General features: G+C 43.0%; 1 protein-coding gene across 1 annotated transcript in view; it reads left to right on the forward strand.

Moving 5' to 3' along the window:
* Positions 1–15,038: 15,038 nt before the first annotated feature.
* The window catches only part of APPL2 (adaptor protein, phosphotyrosine interacting with PH domain and leucine zipper 2), a 35,198-nt gene continuing 31,909 nt past the window's right edge, over positions 15,039–18,327 (forward strand). Inside the window, exon 1 of the mRNA XM_039720021.1 lies at positions 15,039–15,284. Within this exon, the coding sequence (XP_039575955.1) occupies positions 15,231–15,284 (54 nt within the window). The 5' untranslated portion in view covers positions 15,039–15,230. The remainder of the gene's footprint in view (positions 15,285–18,327) is intronic.

Consider the following 18,327-nt stretch of genomic DNA (forward strand, 5'->3'; position numbering starts at 1 on the left):
TTTTCTAATGTAAAAACAAACAAACAAAAAAACTCCGAGAAACCCACACTGACCATAGTCTTGGCACGTTTTGAAGTATCTATGAGCGTATTTTTAATATGCAATTTACCTTGGAGGAAGCAGTTGTGATGAGCACAGAAACCAAGTCATGTCCTCACATATTAGAAAATGCAGCTGGGAGGCAAAATTCCCCTGGAGTTGCCTTGACACCAAGCCACTGCCCTGGCCACAAGCAGAAGACATGAGGCTGGTTCGGAAACCTGCAGTGGTATTAAGGATGAGAGAATGGTGATGTAACTTCTAAACGCTCTCACTCCTCCTACAAGTTCAGTGTGTCACACACAAGCCAAGCACCCTGTGTGCACAAACGAAGGGCTGCACTAAGATCAATAAGACAAGAAACTTCCAGCACACCCATCCAAAGCTGGAGATAGTAGCACTTTCAGGGGACTTACGACAGGAAATGTGATGTATTCCTCTATACAGTGTCTGGGATTGTAATGAGTCAGCCCCTCTCTTGGCAGCTCTATTGTACTTGCCTCCTACTACAAATGGGAAGACGTACTTTAGTTTCAACTTTACTTGTGTTTTACACAAACAGAGAATTTCACTTTATTACTGAAAATAACTGGTAGCAAAATACAGTCACCTAAGCAAGTTAATTAAATGAACACTTGACATTAAGGGAAAGGAGCGATGTGTTCCCTGCATCAGCAAACTCCTGCCATCACACACCCTGTGCACATCATCTCCTCTGAGGAAGACTGGGAGATGTATGGATGTGAACTTCTATTGGATTTTACCATTATACTGAACGGGACTGCCTTGGCTTGCCTGGTCCCTGCTGCTGAACCACATAGTGACACCTGTGGTGCTTTGCACCCCAGAGATGCTCTGGCTCTCTGTGAGCACATGGGGACACGTCCGGGCACGTCCCGAGCTCCAGTGCTTGTGGCTGGAGCTTGCTGCCGAGGGGTCACTCCTCAGGCCTTCCTGAGCTGAGAAACCTTAAAGGCGATGGTGAAGGAAGGAGTGGGTCCTGGTGGAAGGTTTTTAATCCAGAGTTTTTATTCTGGGCCGCATGGCCTCTGAATCCTGCAACAACTCCAGCAGAACTCCTGTGTGTGTGGTGTGCCTGTCCTTTTACCTGGGAAGAGGGGGAGGGGACCCAGGGAGCACTAATCCAGGTGTGGGGGGAGGGGGTCTCAGGTGAGAGGGACACCTGGGTGGGCCAATGGCCCCCCAGGGGGTGGAGAGCATCCTTTGAACCTGCCAATCACTCAATGCTTCCCTGGAACTTCTGGGTTGATAGACAGTGCCAGCCGGGGTCAAGGGTGGGGGAAAGGAGAGGTGAGTGACACTGGGGAAGGACCGGGGTAACTGAGACAAGCCACGACATCACATCGCAACAAACTTCTGGAAGTATTTCAGAAGATGTAGTGAAAAATGATTTTGTTATTTTTTTCCTAAATTAACAGAAAATTTACCCAGCTGAGAAAACAGGTTGATTGATGGGATTATCTAAATCTGAAATTCCAGTGATTTTCCCTTTTTGGATATTTTTGTTGGTCTGAGTGCTTAAAATCCAAACCATCTGTCTGTCAAGCTGGTATGCAAGTCTGTGGAAAGGATCTATAAAACCCATTACTTCTGGGTCCTAGGGACATCCCTACTTGCACAATAATATATACTTTTCAAAATCCTATTTTTATGTAAGTATCCACACAGAAACATTATGCATCCATTATTTATTTCTAACAAAACATTTTTTTCCAAAGGGTTGCATCTCAGTTTATGCAAGTAGAAGAGCTAGACTTTGATGATCCTTGTGGGTCCCTTCCAACTCAGGATACTCTGTGACTTTATAGAAAAAAATACAGTGCTAATTAGCGTCTTCTGAGTATTTTCTTTTGAACAGTATTTCTTAGACATGGATGTTCTCAAAACTGCAAATGTCCTGAAAAAATTATCAGTTCTTCATCAGTAGTTAGCACCATGAGATAATTTTTTCCCTAATCAAATCTACAACAGGAATTCAGTTTAGACTAGACTTGCCCCGTTTAAGAGGGGCAAGTTGCACTGCAAATATGTGGTCAGAGTTTGCCTATGCAACCACCTTGTTTATGGTTGATTCTCAATTCCATTGTTTTCAGGTTCTACTTCCCATGTTTCCAGGCTACCTTGTATTATGTTTCTCTCCGTCCAGCTTTACAGTCTTGCTAGAGTGATGTTGTTTTATAGCTGGCATCAGACTAGAGTTGCCCCGTTTAAGAGGGGCAAGTTGCACTGCAAATATATGTGGTCAGAGTTTGCCTATGCAACCACCTTGTTTATGGTTGATTCTCAATTCCATTGTTTTCAGGTTCTACTTCCCATGTTTCCAGGCTACCTTGTATTATGTTTCTCCGTCCAGCTTTACAGTCTTGCTAGAGTAATGTTGTTTTATAGCTGGCAACCTGGACTTGTAGGTTTCATTGACTTCTTCAAATATTATGGTTCAGCATAGATGATGCTCGTGAACACTTAGCCAGTAAACCACAGAAAGTTATGACCCAATTTCCCAGTAAACCTGCAAGGATGATTCTTCTTGAAAAATTCAGTAGTCCAAGCCCCAGCCTAACAAAAAAAGAAAAGAAAAGGAAAGGAAAAAAAAACCCAACAAAAAAACCCCAAACAAACAAGAAAAAAGCACTCTTGTGTCAACTGGGGGTTGTTTGTTTTACACATCAATAAAGCAATACATCAAGATACTAAATTATTTACATTAATAGAAAGAGGGAGAAAAAAATCAAGAACTTCTTAGTAAAAGGTATCATGATTCCACCCACAGCCCTTGAAGTTGCTTACTACATGGCAAAGTGAGAATTGAGAAGATCTCTACATCGCTGGGAACATTTCATTCTTAACAAAATAGGTTAACTAATTTGATTTGGGTTACAGAAGCCAAATGATAGTCATAACAAAATCCAGAGGGCAACAAAAAGAAAAAAAAATACAATCCACCATGTTTCTATACTATTTCTTAATAATGGCTATATTGTGAAAGCACTTGGTCACACCAGGTGACCCCAACAGTGCAAGGTACTAGCTGGACACATTGAGAATGCTCATCTTTGCTGGCAGTCAGAAAGACAAGAAACAGCTGATGGATGAGATAATAGAGGAGCCAAAGCAGAGAGATAGCATCACCATCACAATTTATAAAATGCCTAACAAGAATAAAGAAAAGAAAAAAGCTATATCAGGTCAAAGGAAAGATCCACCTTATTCAGGATTCTGTCTGTGACAGCAGCTGAGAAGAACATAGGAAACTCATATGGTATGTGCTCCCCAAAGTCTCCCATCATCCAGCATTTGCAGGTCACAGTCTGCCTGAGGCAGATGTATTTAGCAATCCTTAACACATTTCTCTTCTATAAGCCTGTTCCACCAACCCTTGAACACATGTAAGACCCTGGCACTCAGAGCATCCTCTGTTCCACCTCCCAGCCACACTGAATTAAACTGAATTGAAGAACCTACTTTTGTGTGCTTTGAGCCTGGTCCCTGCCCACTTGAGCTGTTGGTGGTTTGCTCCTTGCATCAGGACAAGCATTGAAGAATCAATTCCCCACCTCACACACTTCTGATTTTTTGTTTTTCATAGCAGAATAAACACCAAAGAATCAATATGCCATGTCCCCTACCCTCACCTTTAGTTAGCAGTAGTGATAGCAAGTTGTCATTTTCTGGCAGTTGATCAATAGGTAGTTAAAACACTTTGAAAGAGATTTGCTGTGAAAGGGTTTAGAAACCCCATTCTAGAGACTAGGTTCTGCTAGTAATACCAAGTTTATATGACTTGTGCAGGGACCCTGCATGGAGGGAGCAGTCATATTTCTTTGCCCATCATAACCTTACTGCAATCCACTCAGTGTCCCCCCCTCCTTGCATTCCTTGCCAGCAATGGGAAAATGTGGTAGAGGGCTTTCTACATGCCCCTCTGTCCCTCTTCTGGCTGCCTGGCAGCCCCACACTCACCATGGGAATTTTTCAGCACCAGCCCTACACTCCTGTGAGCTCTGAGCTGGTCTTGCCTCACCTTGAGCTCACGCCACAGTGAGGGCCAGCTACCATCTAACCCTAAATGATCCACATGGCATTGTTTATCATGGCAGCACAGTGAGGAACAGAATCAAACTGCAAGAATGTAAGAGGAAAAGCAATTTGTCTTTCTCCTTGCAGTGACTGTGGAAAATTTGACTTGAATATTTCTTTTAAGTTAAAATGATGACTCCTTCTATTAAAAAAAAAACCCAACAAACACAAAATGGTAGAACATGTAGGTTTATAAGGGTCTGTGGAAACAGACTTTAAAAATATTATTTAAATACCTCACTTTAAAGCAAAAAAAAAGAGTATTTTCCCAGACCAAGGGTTTTCTTTCATCTTAAGTCAAGATTTTAATTTATCTATCTGTTCCTGCTCTCATGAAAGTCACTAATAAAATTCTCACTATTGGGCCAAATCAGACATGAATTGGGACAAAATCAATGATTTCTCCTAAAACATCAAGTAAGGAACCCACTGGCCAGTCAATAAGTGCCAAAGAAATATGAAAATTCTGTTAGTGGATATGCCAGCTTTACAGAAATTTTGCACCCCCCTCCTCCCCAGTCTGTGACAGAATAAATAGCAACTAATTTTGCAATAATTCTTTCTGAATGTGATTATTGTCCATAGTCATGGAACCCCCTTTGTTTTTAAAAGCTTATGGGGCATGTGATTCTTAGCTGATTCACAAGGTAGAAATGGAGTTCAAGACTAAAACTTTCAAAGGTAAGTTCACGGGGAAGAAATAAGACGTAATTCAATGCTACTCTGTTCATATCAGTGTTATATCTGTTCCTAAAAAGTCTGGATTTTAGCACACAGACCTGAAGAATTTGTTATTGAGTTCAGCTATTACCCTCTCCCTACAAAGATTTCTCTTTCAGAGTTATTTTCAGGTGCCCTTGAAAATAAAAAATGGCCAAATGCTTAAACTGGATACAAAGAAACAGTTTGGAATCCTTTCTGTGCCCAAGAGATATATATGATGTATAGGATATATGTGATGTATCAGATTCTTCTATTAGAGGTTTGAGAAAAATACAGGAGACGAGTAGGGATGCTTCTTACCTCTGATATCCCTCAAGCTTCATTTCACTGTCTCTACAAGCAGCCTCCCAAAGCTCTCTTCCAGAGGAGAAAAGCGTTTTACTCTCTTATTTTAATATACCGTGCAGACAGATTAATCTTTTTCCCTGTCTCTCACTTAATAAATTAATTTGCAAGATGCAGCTAAATCACCTTTTCCAATGACAGCATCAGAAAATGAAAAGATGAAAAACTGGCAAAATGCTAGAGAAAGGACCTTTATACTGTGCTGTCTTGAAGATGCCAGTGCAGCACTGCATCTTCTTGAAACAAAGTGTGTGCATCACTTCAGGCACACTTGCTCCATTTGAAAAGTCTAAATTAGTACTTGAGTAGTGTAAGACAACTGCATTTAGATCCATAAGAGGAAACTCTCTGCCTCAGAACTGTGTATGAAAAAGGCACATCTCTTGTTTGGAGTCCCACACTTTTATTTCAAGAGACTCCTCGGCACACATAGCTCTTATTTGCACAGTACTGTGGGAAGATGATTTCCCTGCTTTATTATGTTTTATTTTCATGCATTTTTTCAGATGCCAATTCTTCCTCTGTTGTTGATGCAAAACAGTTTTCCACACATAATAATTGCTTTTGCCCTATATTGTTAATGATGCCAACCAGCACAGTCGCTGCCTTGTTTTTGTATGCAGCGTGCCTGAAGACTATAGAAGCAGCAGACACATCTTCATGACAAAAAATGTCTTCATCAAAGCTGCATATTTATCCACTAATGCGCTTTTGGGGCTTTCATGGTCTCCCCGACCCCGGCTGCTGTGGGTGTCCAGGACAGAGAAGTTCAATTAAGCACGACCTGTCCGGGTCCCCAGGCAGGCTCCGGAGCTGCAGGCAGTCTTAGCAAGCTCAGCTCTCAAGTGAGATCAGCTCTTAGTGATTATCAGCTCATTGGTGATTTCAGCTCTTTGCTTGCTCAGTGCCTTTGGCAGATGCCGGGAGAGAGAGGAGAAGAGCTGTGTGAGGTTCCACAGATGTGTCTTTATTGGTGTCTTCTGCGAAGGTTCCCAGTGACAGCTCTTCTGCCGAGCTGGGCAGAAGTAGGGGTTTATATAGGGTAGAGGGGTTTTAGGAAACAGCCCAATAGTAAGGGTCGAGGCAAAAGTGACCTGTGGTCTTACAGAGAGAAAACAAGGGTTCAAAGGTGGAAGAGAGGGACTTCTTAGGTCCAGTCATCGTGGCTAGGCATTTCTTAGGCTGCTGAATGCCATGGAGGCATTGCAGGCCCTATGCCTGCTACAACCCACCTCTGCTTAATTAATACCTTAGCTTTTGAAAACCTAGGGAAGCTAAAATTTGCCAGTCTTTTTACAGTAGCTATATATAATTCACACGGACTGTGACTTTCAGAACTTGCATGTGCCGTTTTATTGAAATAATAGAATTCTGCTTCAGCAAATACCAGCCAGACTAAGAAAAGATAAATGTACCACAAAACAGCACCTCTCTATATAAATATGGGTTTAATACAAGAGGATGCTAACAATTTTGATTAATCAAAACTTCTATCATACTAGGCATACAGTAAACAGAAGTTCTTACCATTAGGAATAAGGAAGCTATGTGTGTTAGGTCATTAAAAAGAAAAGGGCACCCATAAATACCAAGTACATATTGTGCTTTGCTGGCTTTTAACACACAGTATGTCATTCTTGACAGATAAAGTGCTAGAAATTTTTAGGCATTTAAGGAAGGCTCTTGTATGCATAATTTCAAGTATTTGTAAGAGCAGAATATTTGTACCTGTGAAATAAAACCAACTGTATGCAATCAATAGTAGTTATCTGATGTGCTCACATGATGTTCTCACAGGAGATATCCTTTTAGCACCTATGTAAGGGTGATAAACTCCTCTAATCTATATTCATAAGGATTAAGGAATTCACCCTTGTTAAACACAGAATCAGCTTTTGGATCCACAAATAGAGGCAAATGGTAGAGACAGACAAATGGTAGAGACAGCAGTTTGGGAATTATTGCATTAAATACTTTATCTAGTTTCATTTATTCCAGGTTTAACAGCAAAGTGGAGGCAGCACACCCAAACCATCTGTTCCGTAACATATACCTGGAATTACTCCCAAAACACTGGTATTTTGTTTATTAGTATTCTCATGGCATTTCAAAATACATGACTTGGGCTCCTAAAATGCAAGGAATTATCTGAAAACAATGAACATAGCTTAAAATAATTGCTGCAGAGATTTAATTCTTTGATTTCTGACAGTGAGCATTTAGGATTCAAGGACTTGCTTTTCTCTTTCCTCCAGAATGAAAAGGGCCAGTCACTTTCCAGCCAATCCCAAATCCCTCCCATCTCATAATAAGAAGCACATGTCACTTGGGGAAGGTCTGATGGGGAGCTGACAGCCTGGAAGACCCTCACAGCAAATCTGCCCTAGAAGGCTGAGACATGGTGAAACCACAGGAGCTGGCAGCACCAGTCCAGATGTACAACAGCAAAAACAAGAAGAGATCTGGGCTCAAACCTAACAATGACCAGAGCACTTATTTGAAACAAAGCCACTCTTTTTTGATTTAGTTTTCAAAGTACAGAATATTGCTCCATTTGGCAACGCTACAACGCAATGTAAATCAAATCTAACAAAACTGAAATTCTGTATGCAGAAGCAGTTCTGTTCAGGGGAGGAATGAAAAACTCTGGCAACTTCTGTCACAGATTTCTTTCAAAGCTTTTAAGTTAGTTTAAACACTGATGAGAATATTTTCCATTGCATTATTATTCATGTTCTCACAGAAACAGATATGATACTGCTCTTTTTGGGGGGGCTTTTTTCTTTTTGCTGTTTCATAGAAGTGTGATTTGAGAGGGTGAAAAACTAATTAGAAACCATTGGTCCCTTCTAAGAAAAAAACTATGCACATTACTAGGTGCTGTTGAGTCTGACAGCAGTACATGCTGTCTGCATGCTTCATGCTTCAACTGAGAGATACTTGCTGACCTAGGATCTTGGAAGCACTTACGTGTACAGAGTATTTAAAGATAATGACTGTATGTGACCCTTGAACTAAATGTTCTGGTTTTAAAATGTGAAAGAAAAACAAGGAAAAGCAATGTGTTACCATAAATGAATTTGAAAGAACTGGGAAACTATTTACTGATCCAGCCAACATTTATATGCCTGATTAATCTCCAGGAATCTGACAGGCTAAACATAAGTTTCTAAGTTTGCAGGACTGGAGCTGGGCTGTCAAGTGCACAGGTAACATACGGCATTGCTGCAGGGTTACAAACCACCTGCCTGCATGGCAAATCACATGATGGAAAGCAAAAGGGTGGGGCAGCTTCTCGGCTGCAAGGCAAATTCTGCACAATTTCAGGTGCTTGAGCAGTCACATATGGTGGGCAGTTTATAGCCCAAAAAGCTGCCCACAGCCTGATGAGGTTCACCTTGCTTGTACCTTGCTCACAGTGACCTTTATCCTGGGAAAATACTGAGAGAGCTTTGCCAACTGGAAGAATTATTTTGCTAACAGCAGCAGTCGGGCCCTGCTGTCAGCCTCCATGGGGCTGTGCTCTGTCACCCATGCTGTAAGGGCAGCACACCTCTGAAAAGACACTCCAAGAGCCACAAAACGCAATGACAATGTGTGGCTTGCAACCTCTCTTATAATGACTCAACTCTGCTTCCCTCACACACCTCACTGGCCCCTACTAAAGCAAGCCACCAGCTCACCACAGCAACAACCCTGCTTCCAGCAGCAATGCTGGATGGAGTGCTCAGTGCACATGCTGCAGAATTCCAGCTGTCTGGCAAGCCCCTCATTTGCAGCAGTAGGTCCAGTCATATGACAGGAAAGGGTTCCCAGTATTTGGCTTTCTCCAGACAGCAGAAGAACTTCCAAGCAGCTGCCACAAGAAGAAAAATTGGAAACATCTGATCTTGCGACACTGGAAGCATCTGAGCACTGTGGAGGAACACAGAGCTCTGGGGTGAGAGGGTTCCTGCTGAGCTGGACTGGGGGTGCACAGATCTGCTTCCTGGGCAGCAATGCAGCACTGCATTTCCTTGTACGACTGCACTTGCTCGTGTACTGGCGCTCCTGACATTGTCTCAGCAGCCTGCTGGGAGGAGTCACTGCCCAGCAGGAAGCAAACAGATTGTGGTATCCGTCCTATCTGGATGCTGCCTAGAGTTTCCTTAATATTTTCTGTATCATCCTCTGAGGTTTTTGCTGTTTCTCTAAAAATACAAAATGACATCCTATTGCACCACCACATCCTGCTCTGCCTTTGCCCTGGGCAGCACAGACAGGCTCTGCTCAAGGGGGAAGCAGGCAGGAGAGCTGTTTGGGGCTCCTGTGGTCTGCAGCAGCCTCAGTTATGTACCCAGACCCCTCTGTGCTACACGGTGTACAGAGAACAAAAAGAGTCCAAACAGAAAACATGAAGACCAAAAAGGATATAATCACGCCGGCAAACTTTGGTGGACTTCTATAGGCCTTAAGGTATGTTCTGCTATATATAAATGTTAAGACATTATCATTCAGCTTTTTTTAGCCTAACCAGCCACAGAAAAATGAACAAAAGTGAATTAAAGGGAGTGACCAGAATTAAGACCACATGAATTTTTCAATTGTGTTGTTCAGAAAGAAACACGAAAGTACAGGGCCTGATTGGTTCATGTGATCTCGTGATAAAAAAATTAGACCAAGAGCTGGCTTCAGACACAGTAACATTAAGTGCATTTGCTTCTGATATTTGTATTGATGTTGCAAAGACTAAAAAAGCAGGTTCCCTCTGACACTAAATTGACAGTCTTGTTCTGCAGATCCAGCCTGCACTTGAATGTGTTTTTCTGACTTCTGGTACCCTTTATGTTATAAAGGTTATTTATTGGCACTTCATAATCATATGTCAGGCATTAGAGGTCTCATATTAATGTACAGAATCATATCAGATACGCATTTCTTTGATGAAGTACCTGTATTATTCTTTCTGTCACTTCTTGTATTTCACCCAAAGATTTTTCACCACTCCTCAGACAGCTCTGAACACCATTGGACCGTCACCTGAGTCAGGTTAGGGAGCAACATACATCACAAAAAGCACACCTAGAAGGAGGAAGAAGCCTGTGTATTGACATTTGCACTGCAAAAACATAAAGCTTTTAGCTTACAATATTCCACTAATTCTCCAACAAACTACCCACTATCTCATTGCTCCTGTTTCTTGCAAAGCAAATGCAAACAGTTAAATCAGATGTCCTCCATCAGACAGGCCCCCAAGCAAACACTATCCAAGCCCACACAGCGCAGGGCAGGGGCAGGTGTGGAGGAAGTGGTGGCAACATCTCTGGCTGGTACTGCCATCAGTGACTCCAGCATTTGAAACCATATTTTTATTCTGTATCTGGGTGGAGACTGCTGCTGTACTTGGTTATAGGAGGGGACTTAATTGTCCTTAAATTACATGAAATTAAAGATGGCAGTTATACCCTTCACCTTCAATGAGGTTTTAATTAGATCCATCCCACCAGCCAGTCCATCTGTGCATATCCATTTTGGCATATTACTAACGTGTTTAATGGAAATAAACAAAGCCATGTGTTTTATGTTAAAACAAAGAACACGACATCTTGGTCACATAGCAATTCATAATTTCAGTGGAATTTTATTTCAGCCCAGTATTATGTTATGGGTCATACACAAAATCACAAGACACTCGTTTGCTATGTGTCCAAGACATGTCCAGTACATCAGATGTCCTAGTATTAATTTAACCAGTAATTTATTCAGATACTATTAAAAAAATGTTTTGGGATGCTTCTGGTAGTGAAAGTGCATTTGAGACTCCTTTTCATATCTTTCACTTGTATTCATTTTAAGCAATTTATTACTACTATCATATAACATATAATTTATATTTATATATATATTTATACAAAGCAGCTGCACAACTTATGGTAAATGATTACATGTCTAAAAGTCATCTGTAGTTCAAAGATTTGTTACTGAGCACAAAGAACATGAGACACTTTGTTAAAAGCATAAGTATACTCAGCTGACTTAGCAAATAGCACACCACTGCTCAGAAATTTCTTGTAAAGTATAAGGTATGAAGCCAAAAAGGAAGCATAATGCAATACGTTCTTTAAAGTTATAATGAAACATATGAGAAAGAGAGCACAATGTAGTATGACTTACTCTGTAACTAGTCTAACCAGAAAAAAATAATTACAGTCAGTTCTCCATTAATACTGGGTGGATTATGAAATTTGGAAATAAATTAGGCTAAGGATGCACAACAGCTGCCTTGTTTCCAAACAGTCCAATTAAAGCTGGCAGGGCTTATTAACTGAGGCACAGCACCATCCAGGCTTGGCACTGCTGCTTCCAGCCCTGAGCTGCTGTTGGGCAGTTAGGGGGAAAGCACTTGGGCAAACCTGGAAGCATGGCATTGACACCTTCAGTCCTGCAGAAGGCACAGCTGCCACCTCACACCATGTCCTTCCTGTCCTGTCACAGGGCCAGGCTTGACTGGCTGGTTACCAAGGGATGTTCCTGGCCATCCTCAAACAGGAACAAGACTGTCCTGTGTAAAACCCCAATTTCAGGTTTGAAGATGCACCGGTTTCTGTGGACCTACAGCAATACTGGAAGATTTTATAGTATTTTGCCAAGAGATTTGTTTAGAAGACAAATCTTGAAATTCCAGATGAATTCAAACTTTCTTCTTTCCTTTAAAATTGATCACTCTCCCAGCTATGAGATTTTTTGGCTACTGTCAGGCTTTTGCTGGAAGGGAGCATCATCTTTTCTTAGAAGCAGGACAATTAGTTTATGTAATAAATTACTTCATACTCAACACTCAATTATTTATTGATTTTACTTGATGCTATGATCTCTTGCTAGTTTTATAAGCAGTATGGATCAGTTTAATTGCAGCCTTTCTGAGTTTGTTTCCCTAAAATCTGCACATTCTAGGAGCCATTTTTCTTAACATAATTGAGTCATCTGTAGGTTATGGAATACACACACACACTGCTTCCTGGCAGTGACCTCCAGCTCACTTCATGCTTCCATGGCAGGTCTTTGGAGTAGTCAGGTGACTGATTCTGGGTACTGTGCCTGCTGTTCTCTTTCCTTATGTTCAATGTTCCTAGAACGGCTGTAAGAGTGCTTTTCAGTCAGCATGACTTTTTGTAGTAGTGAGTATATTGCATTTAGTACTTGGATGTAGAACATGGAAACTCAGGAAACCCAGAAACTGTTTTCTTGTGTCAAAGAATGAGAGACCTCATCCCAAAGGACTGCGCATGGACAAGGTACCTAACTTATTTTTATAGTACTGCTAATGCTGCATAAATAAATTGTTTAAATGTTTGGTGGTAGTGCTGTGGGTTATTTTAATTCTTTTAGAAAAACATTATTTGGAGTTACCAAAACTGAAGAATAATTCTTGAGACCCAATAAAACCAAGTGACTGAGAAATTATTTTCAATTACTAATAGGCAACTTTTTAAAATTTAAAAACACCTGGACTGACTTGGTAAAGTTCAATACAAACATTTTGTTCACTATAAATAAGCAATTTGCCAAGTTTATAGCTGTGTAGGAAATGATGCAACAAAGACTGACAACTAGTAAAAAGCATCACCCTTCAGTAAGTTAATGAAGTGCTTTTTGTTTTATTTAAATAAAACTAGTAGAACCTGTTCTGGAAATAACTATTCTGAACTTTGGAATGACAACAGGCTTCCACTCTTGAACCTCATACTAAACAAAGACATCAAAAGGAAGAAGACAAAATCTTCCAGGTTATTGTAGTGGTGTGAAATAAAACCACAAACCACCTCAATGCTTTCCTGGTGAAGGAAATACTTCAACTCAATGGGTAAGAGCTGCTGCTGAACTATTTCACGACAAGAAGGGGAAAGAAAGAGGCAAGAGCTGTAACTAAAACTAAAACTAAGTGGGAAATATTAAAAAAATGCCCTGAACCTACTTTAACAGATACAGAAAATCTGATGCAGCATGGCTTTCTTGTTCTTCATTAATTTCAAGTAATGCTTTCAAAATCTCTGATGAAAGAAAAATAAGACTTAACACAGACTGACAAATTTGGCTCAGATGTGATCATGGATTCTTAACCCTAATGCCTAACTGGTGCCCTATTTCATGTTCTGTAGAAAAAAAAAAATCTCTGGCCTCTTTTCACCATTCTAAAATTCTCTGAAACATTATTATGATAAATCCATATATATATTTATCTTCTCTTTGTGTAAATACATACTGTCATCCATGGTATTTTTGGTACTAGCTAGAGATTTCTATTATGGTTCAGTATCTTTATTCAGACAGGAAAAAGAACTGAATGTGAGACCTCTGTTCTTACTCAAAGGCCTGGAACAGGGAGTCCAGTTTCAGGACTGGTGGAGCAGTCCCACTGTTACAGCTTGGCACATTGGGTTAAAGGTCCCATCACAAGCTTCAGAAGCAATACCAATCAATGTCAGACACACCGAAATACCTTAGCCAAAACTACAGGGTTCAGTGGTCTTTCTCATACATAATTAAGCAAACAATCATCCAGCCGATCTGCAAAAAGTCTTTTAATTGGAACCCCCCCCCCCTTAATCTTTGTTAGCAATCACTTTGTCATATAAAATGTTTGCTATTGCTTAAGAGTGACAGAAGTGGAAAAATCCACTGGGACTTAGATGCAAAAAGCTGCCTGCTATTAATAATTTGAGATTTTTTACAACACGATCTGCATTTTTTAGAATTATTTTTCTTCTTTTAAAAGAGGCCAGCAATATGAGTTATCTGAAGATTGTGAAATTTCTTCAAAGATGGTAGCATCTTACAGCCACTATAGTTGTTTGCGTATTCTGTTTAACTGGCAGGATTCTTCCTGAAGTCTTCAGAAGTGAAAGGTTTTGCTTGTTTGGGTTTTGTTTTGGGTTTTGTTGATGTTGTTGTTGTTATTTTGGCGGTTTTGTAGTTTGTTTGTTTGTTGGTTTTTGGGCTTTGGGTTTTGTTTTTTCCTTCAATGAGATTCTGGATTTGAGTATCTCCATTTTTATCTAAAGGCACACTGGAGCAACAAAAGCTACAAGAACGGAGCAACTTCCCTGCAAGATCTGTAACCCTGGACTTTTGGAGAAGCTAAGGCATCTAAAAGCAATGGACACCCTTCAAAGGCATGTACATAATCAAATACATATCAAGTTGTGCTTACTTTGGAAATATTTTGTTCAACTAAGAATCCAAGTTAATGTCCAAATGCTGAAGTTATCCAACACAATTAAGACAGCATCAAGACTCATAAAAACATAGCTCGGTACATGAAGGACTAGTAACTCAAAATGCATCCCTTCTAACCCCCCAGGTGTTATGGGGTTATGGTACTACGGGCTATGGCTGTGCGGGGATTTGCCTGTCTGGAGCACAACGAGGTCCCAGAGTTTCACTGGCACAGATGTCCATGGACAAGAACAAACGCAGATGCCGCAAAGCAGGGTCACTGATAAGCAAGCGGCTGTGCTGATGCCCTGTGTGTCCCTGCCGCGCTACCTGAGGAGAGCACAGCGAAGGGCTCGCCACAGCTACAGGTCCCAAAGCCCCACGAGCTCAGGCTGCAGGGGCTGATCTTCCCCTAGTTTTTATCACACCCTCACAGCCTCTCTCAGCTCAGGGGGCACCCAGGCCGCTGCCACATCCCTCCTCCCGCCGCCCAGCCCTCAGGGAGCGGAGCAGCGGGAGGCCGGAGCAGCGGGAGGCCGGCACGGCCGCCCTCCATCTGCGCCCTGGCTCCCGCCGCCCGTCGAGCTAATGGCGGCAGGAAGCCTCCCCCCACCGGCCCTCCCCGTGACTCGCTTCCTCCGGCGGACGGAAACTGGGCGGAGTGAGCGGCCCCGGCCCCGCCAGCGGAGCCGTCCAGCCGTGCTCGGTGCCTGCGAAGTGCCGCGGCCACCCCCGCGGGGACGGACGGACGCAGCCGAGCCCCGCCGCCGGGGCGTGCCAGCGCCGCGCACCCCGCTCCTGCCAGGGCTCCGCCGCTCCGCAGCGCCAACATGCCCGCCGTCGACAAGCTCCTCCTGGAAGAGGCTCTGCAGGACAGCCCGCAGGTAGCGGCAGCTACCGGGACAGCCCGTCCGTCGGTCGGTCGGTCGGTGTGACGCACCTGAGCGCTCGGTGCCGGCGGGCAGCCCGCGGGTCTGGCGGGCCGGGTTGAGAGCGGGCGAGGGCCGGGGAGCAGCGTCCCGTGGCGGGGAGAGGGGTGCCGGGGCGGTGCGGGGGGACGGCGCGGCGGGCGGGGAAGTGGTCGGGGCGAGCTCGGTGGTCGCAGCCGTCGGGGAGCGGGGACGCGCTGAGGCGGGCGGGCGGCAGCCGGGCGGCCGCCGGGGGGGGGGGCGGACGGCAGCCGTGCGGCCGCCGGGGAGGTCTGGTGTCCCGCGGGGCGTTCGTCGGGGAAAAGCAGGCAGAGTCTGCTCCTCGGCGTGCCCCGGGACGGGGACAGTGCGCCCGTTCTCCTCAGCACCCTTAGTGAAACTGCTGGGGCTTTTTCCTCGCACCGTGCCGTCCGGGTGCGCGCTCGGTGGCTGTAAGGGTTGCCCTGAACAGCCGAGGTGTGTCGGGGAAGGGCAGGAGCGCCGGCTTCCCCCGAAGGGAAAGGGACACCTGTGCGCGGTGAGTCACCTGGCCCCGGTGACAGAATGGGCTGGAGGAGTGTCACCACCGGGGTGCCTGCTCCTCAAGGGCCGCAGCTCCTGTACAGGAGCTTCCATGAGGATAAGTGAGGCGGATGCCACCGAAGATGACCTCCTGTGGAGGGGTGTGAGGAGCGGGGAGAGGCGGTCGCTGCCCTTCCCGAGCGCGGGCAGGGGAGGATGTTGCTCCTTTCGGCCCCGTGCCCGCCGCCGGGAGCTGCCCCGGCTGCACGGGGGATCCCTGGCACTGTGGAAGCCCCACAGAGAAGAACATGCCATGTCTCCATGTGTTCAGGGGCTGGTTGAGCGGAAGAGAGAAGTAATAGGAAGGGGAGGGAATGGAAATTCCACTGAGAGATGCGGAAGGTGTGCTTGGGGACAAGGCATGGTGCAGAGTGAGATACAGAAGTGGTTGGTGAAGCAGGGAATAAACAAATGAGGGCAGGGTGGATCACTATGGGTGCAGCTCCCAGGTAACCCTGTGTTGTAATCCTAACTCGTCTGCTGATGGATCAGGAGGAGGAATGAATAGGTGAGCAGTAGAGGAGATTACTGCAAGGTGTTACAGAGTCTGTCATGAGATGTTTTGAAGGAAAGTCTGTAAATGCACCTGTCAGGACGTAATGAGCCTTGGGTCTTATCTTAATTGCCTCATTTTATCCTGTTTTTTTGTAATTTCATGAAATCCCATTCTAGTAAGAAGGATTTCCCTCATCTCTTTGATGTGGCGCATTTGCAATCATCCTTAGGAATTTTAAGCTCTGGGCTGGAAGAAGTGTTCAGTAATGTGATGTTACACCAAAGTCAGCTCTGCTTGGAGCAGGTTTGGACAAGGTGACCTGCAGAGTTCCTTACCAGCCTGACCTTTTTTGTGTTCCACAGTTTACCAGAACGTACTAGATTCATTACGGGTAGTTAGTAATGTTTTTAGTGTTAAAATACCCACTGCCTCCTAAAGCTGAAGAAATTGACATGCAGGAGAAGTGAACTAATTTACCTCTTCAGTCAACACTTCTCTCAATGATTAAAAATGCAGCGCTGACTGAAAGCAGCTGAACAATGCACTGAACTGAATTTGGAGGTAGTTGTCTTTCTTGTGTCCTGAAATGAAGTCTGTCAAGGTGTCCTTTGCAATCACTGAAATACCAGGCAGTGCATAAACCTGAGTATTGCCAGGATGTTTTACCCTGATTTGGACATTGCTTTTTCTTCAAGCTCTACAGCTTTCAGAGGGAGGGACGTTGTTTAATTTTTATAATGGCCCGGTGTTGCTGAAATATATTATTTTTATGCAAGGAAGCAGGAGTGGGCTTTTTCAGTCTTTTATATTTTTATTACTTTTTTCCCTGGGGAGAGCTTTAGATTCACAAAATCAAAGCAAAAAGTTAGTCTCTGTTCCACAGAAATAAGCAGCAAAGGATCAGTTACTTCTGCAAGAAGGAGCATTATTCTCTCCTGCTCTGTGCAGTCACAGGAGTGCAAAGGGATGGTGAAATGAGGATGTAACCTCACTTTGTATAATCTGTGGGAAGTATGTGATTTACATGCAAGACCGAGGAGAATTAGGCCAAAGTTATTTCTTCATCAGGTTTCTGGAACTTGATTTATCTCTCCCCATCAGTACAGTACTTTTATCTTGATTTGTCTCCAGACAGTAGCTGAAAGAGGCCATAAGAAGTGTCTTAATTTTGACTACAAATTAAAGAAAAATTTGGCTACAAAATAGAGAAAAATTTATTTCAGCAGTCATGCTAAAATCAAGGGAAGTACTTACATGAAACTAGAAAATTGTTTCCTATCCTTCCAGAAGCTGAGATAATGTTGTGAATAATGGAGCCTCCTAAATGTTAGCTTAGTATTTGGATTACTAGTTTATTTCGGCAGAATTAGCTGCTATTCCAAAATTTGTCAAAACAGCACCAAAAAAAAGACATACATGTTGGTATTTTGTTACAGTGATTTCATATGGTGTTAAATGTAAAAGTTTCCAAGAATAACTTCCAAACTGTCTGAATAATTTATTGGTTTTATTATTTTTGAACAGTGTGCTAATAACAGAGGCCAAGACTTTCACAAGTTGGTTCCCGGAGCTGTTCTGCTTCAAACCATATTTAGACAAATGAAAAATCTGAGTCTGCAAAAATTCAGTAAAATTTACAAATGCAGCTTTCCCCTCTATTGGGGAACCTTTTCCAGCAGGCAGAAGTGTGTGATTTGTAGCCTACTTCAGGCAATTTCTTTATAACCTTTGAGATTTGGCTTGATAAACATTGTGTCAAGTTTTATAATTTTTTTCCCCAGATTTATTTTTTAACTATCTTTGTACCCTGTGCTTTTCGTGTGCCATTGTAACGCAAAACAGGTGCCATTGTAACACAAATTGAGCACTGCATAGATGTAAAATAGTTTGTTGACATTATTTTGCTTTATATTGTTGGAGATAAAACATTTGAAACCAGAT

The sequence above is a fragment of the Passer montanus genome, unplaced genomic scaffold, assembly GCF_014805655.1.
Source record: "Passer montanus isolate IOZ18808 unplaced genomic scaffold, ASM1480565v1 scaffold106, whole genome shotgun sequence".
NCBI lineage: Eukaryota > Metazoa > Chordata > Aves > Passeriformes > Passeridae > Passer > Passer montanus.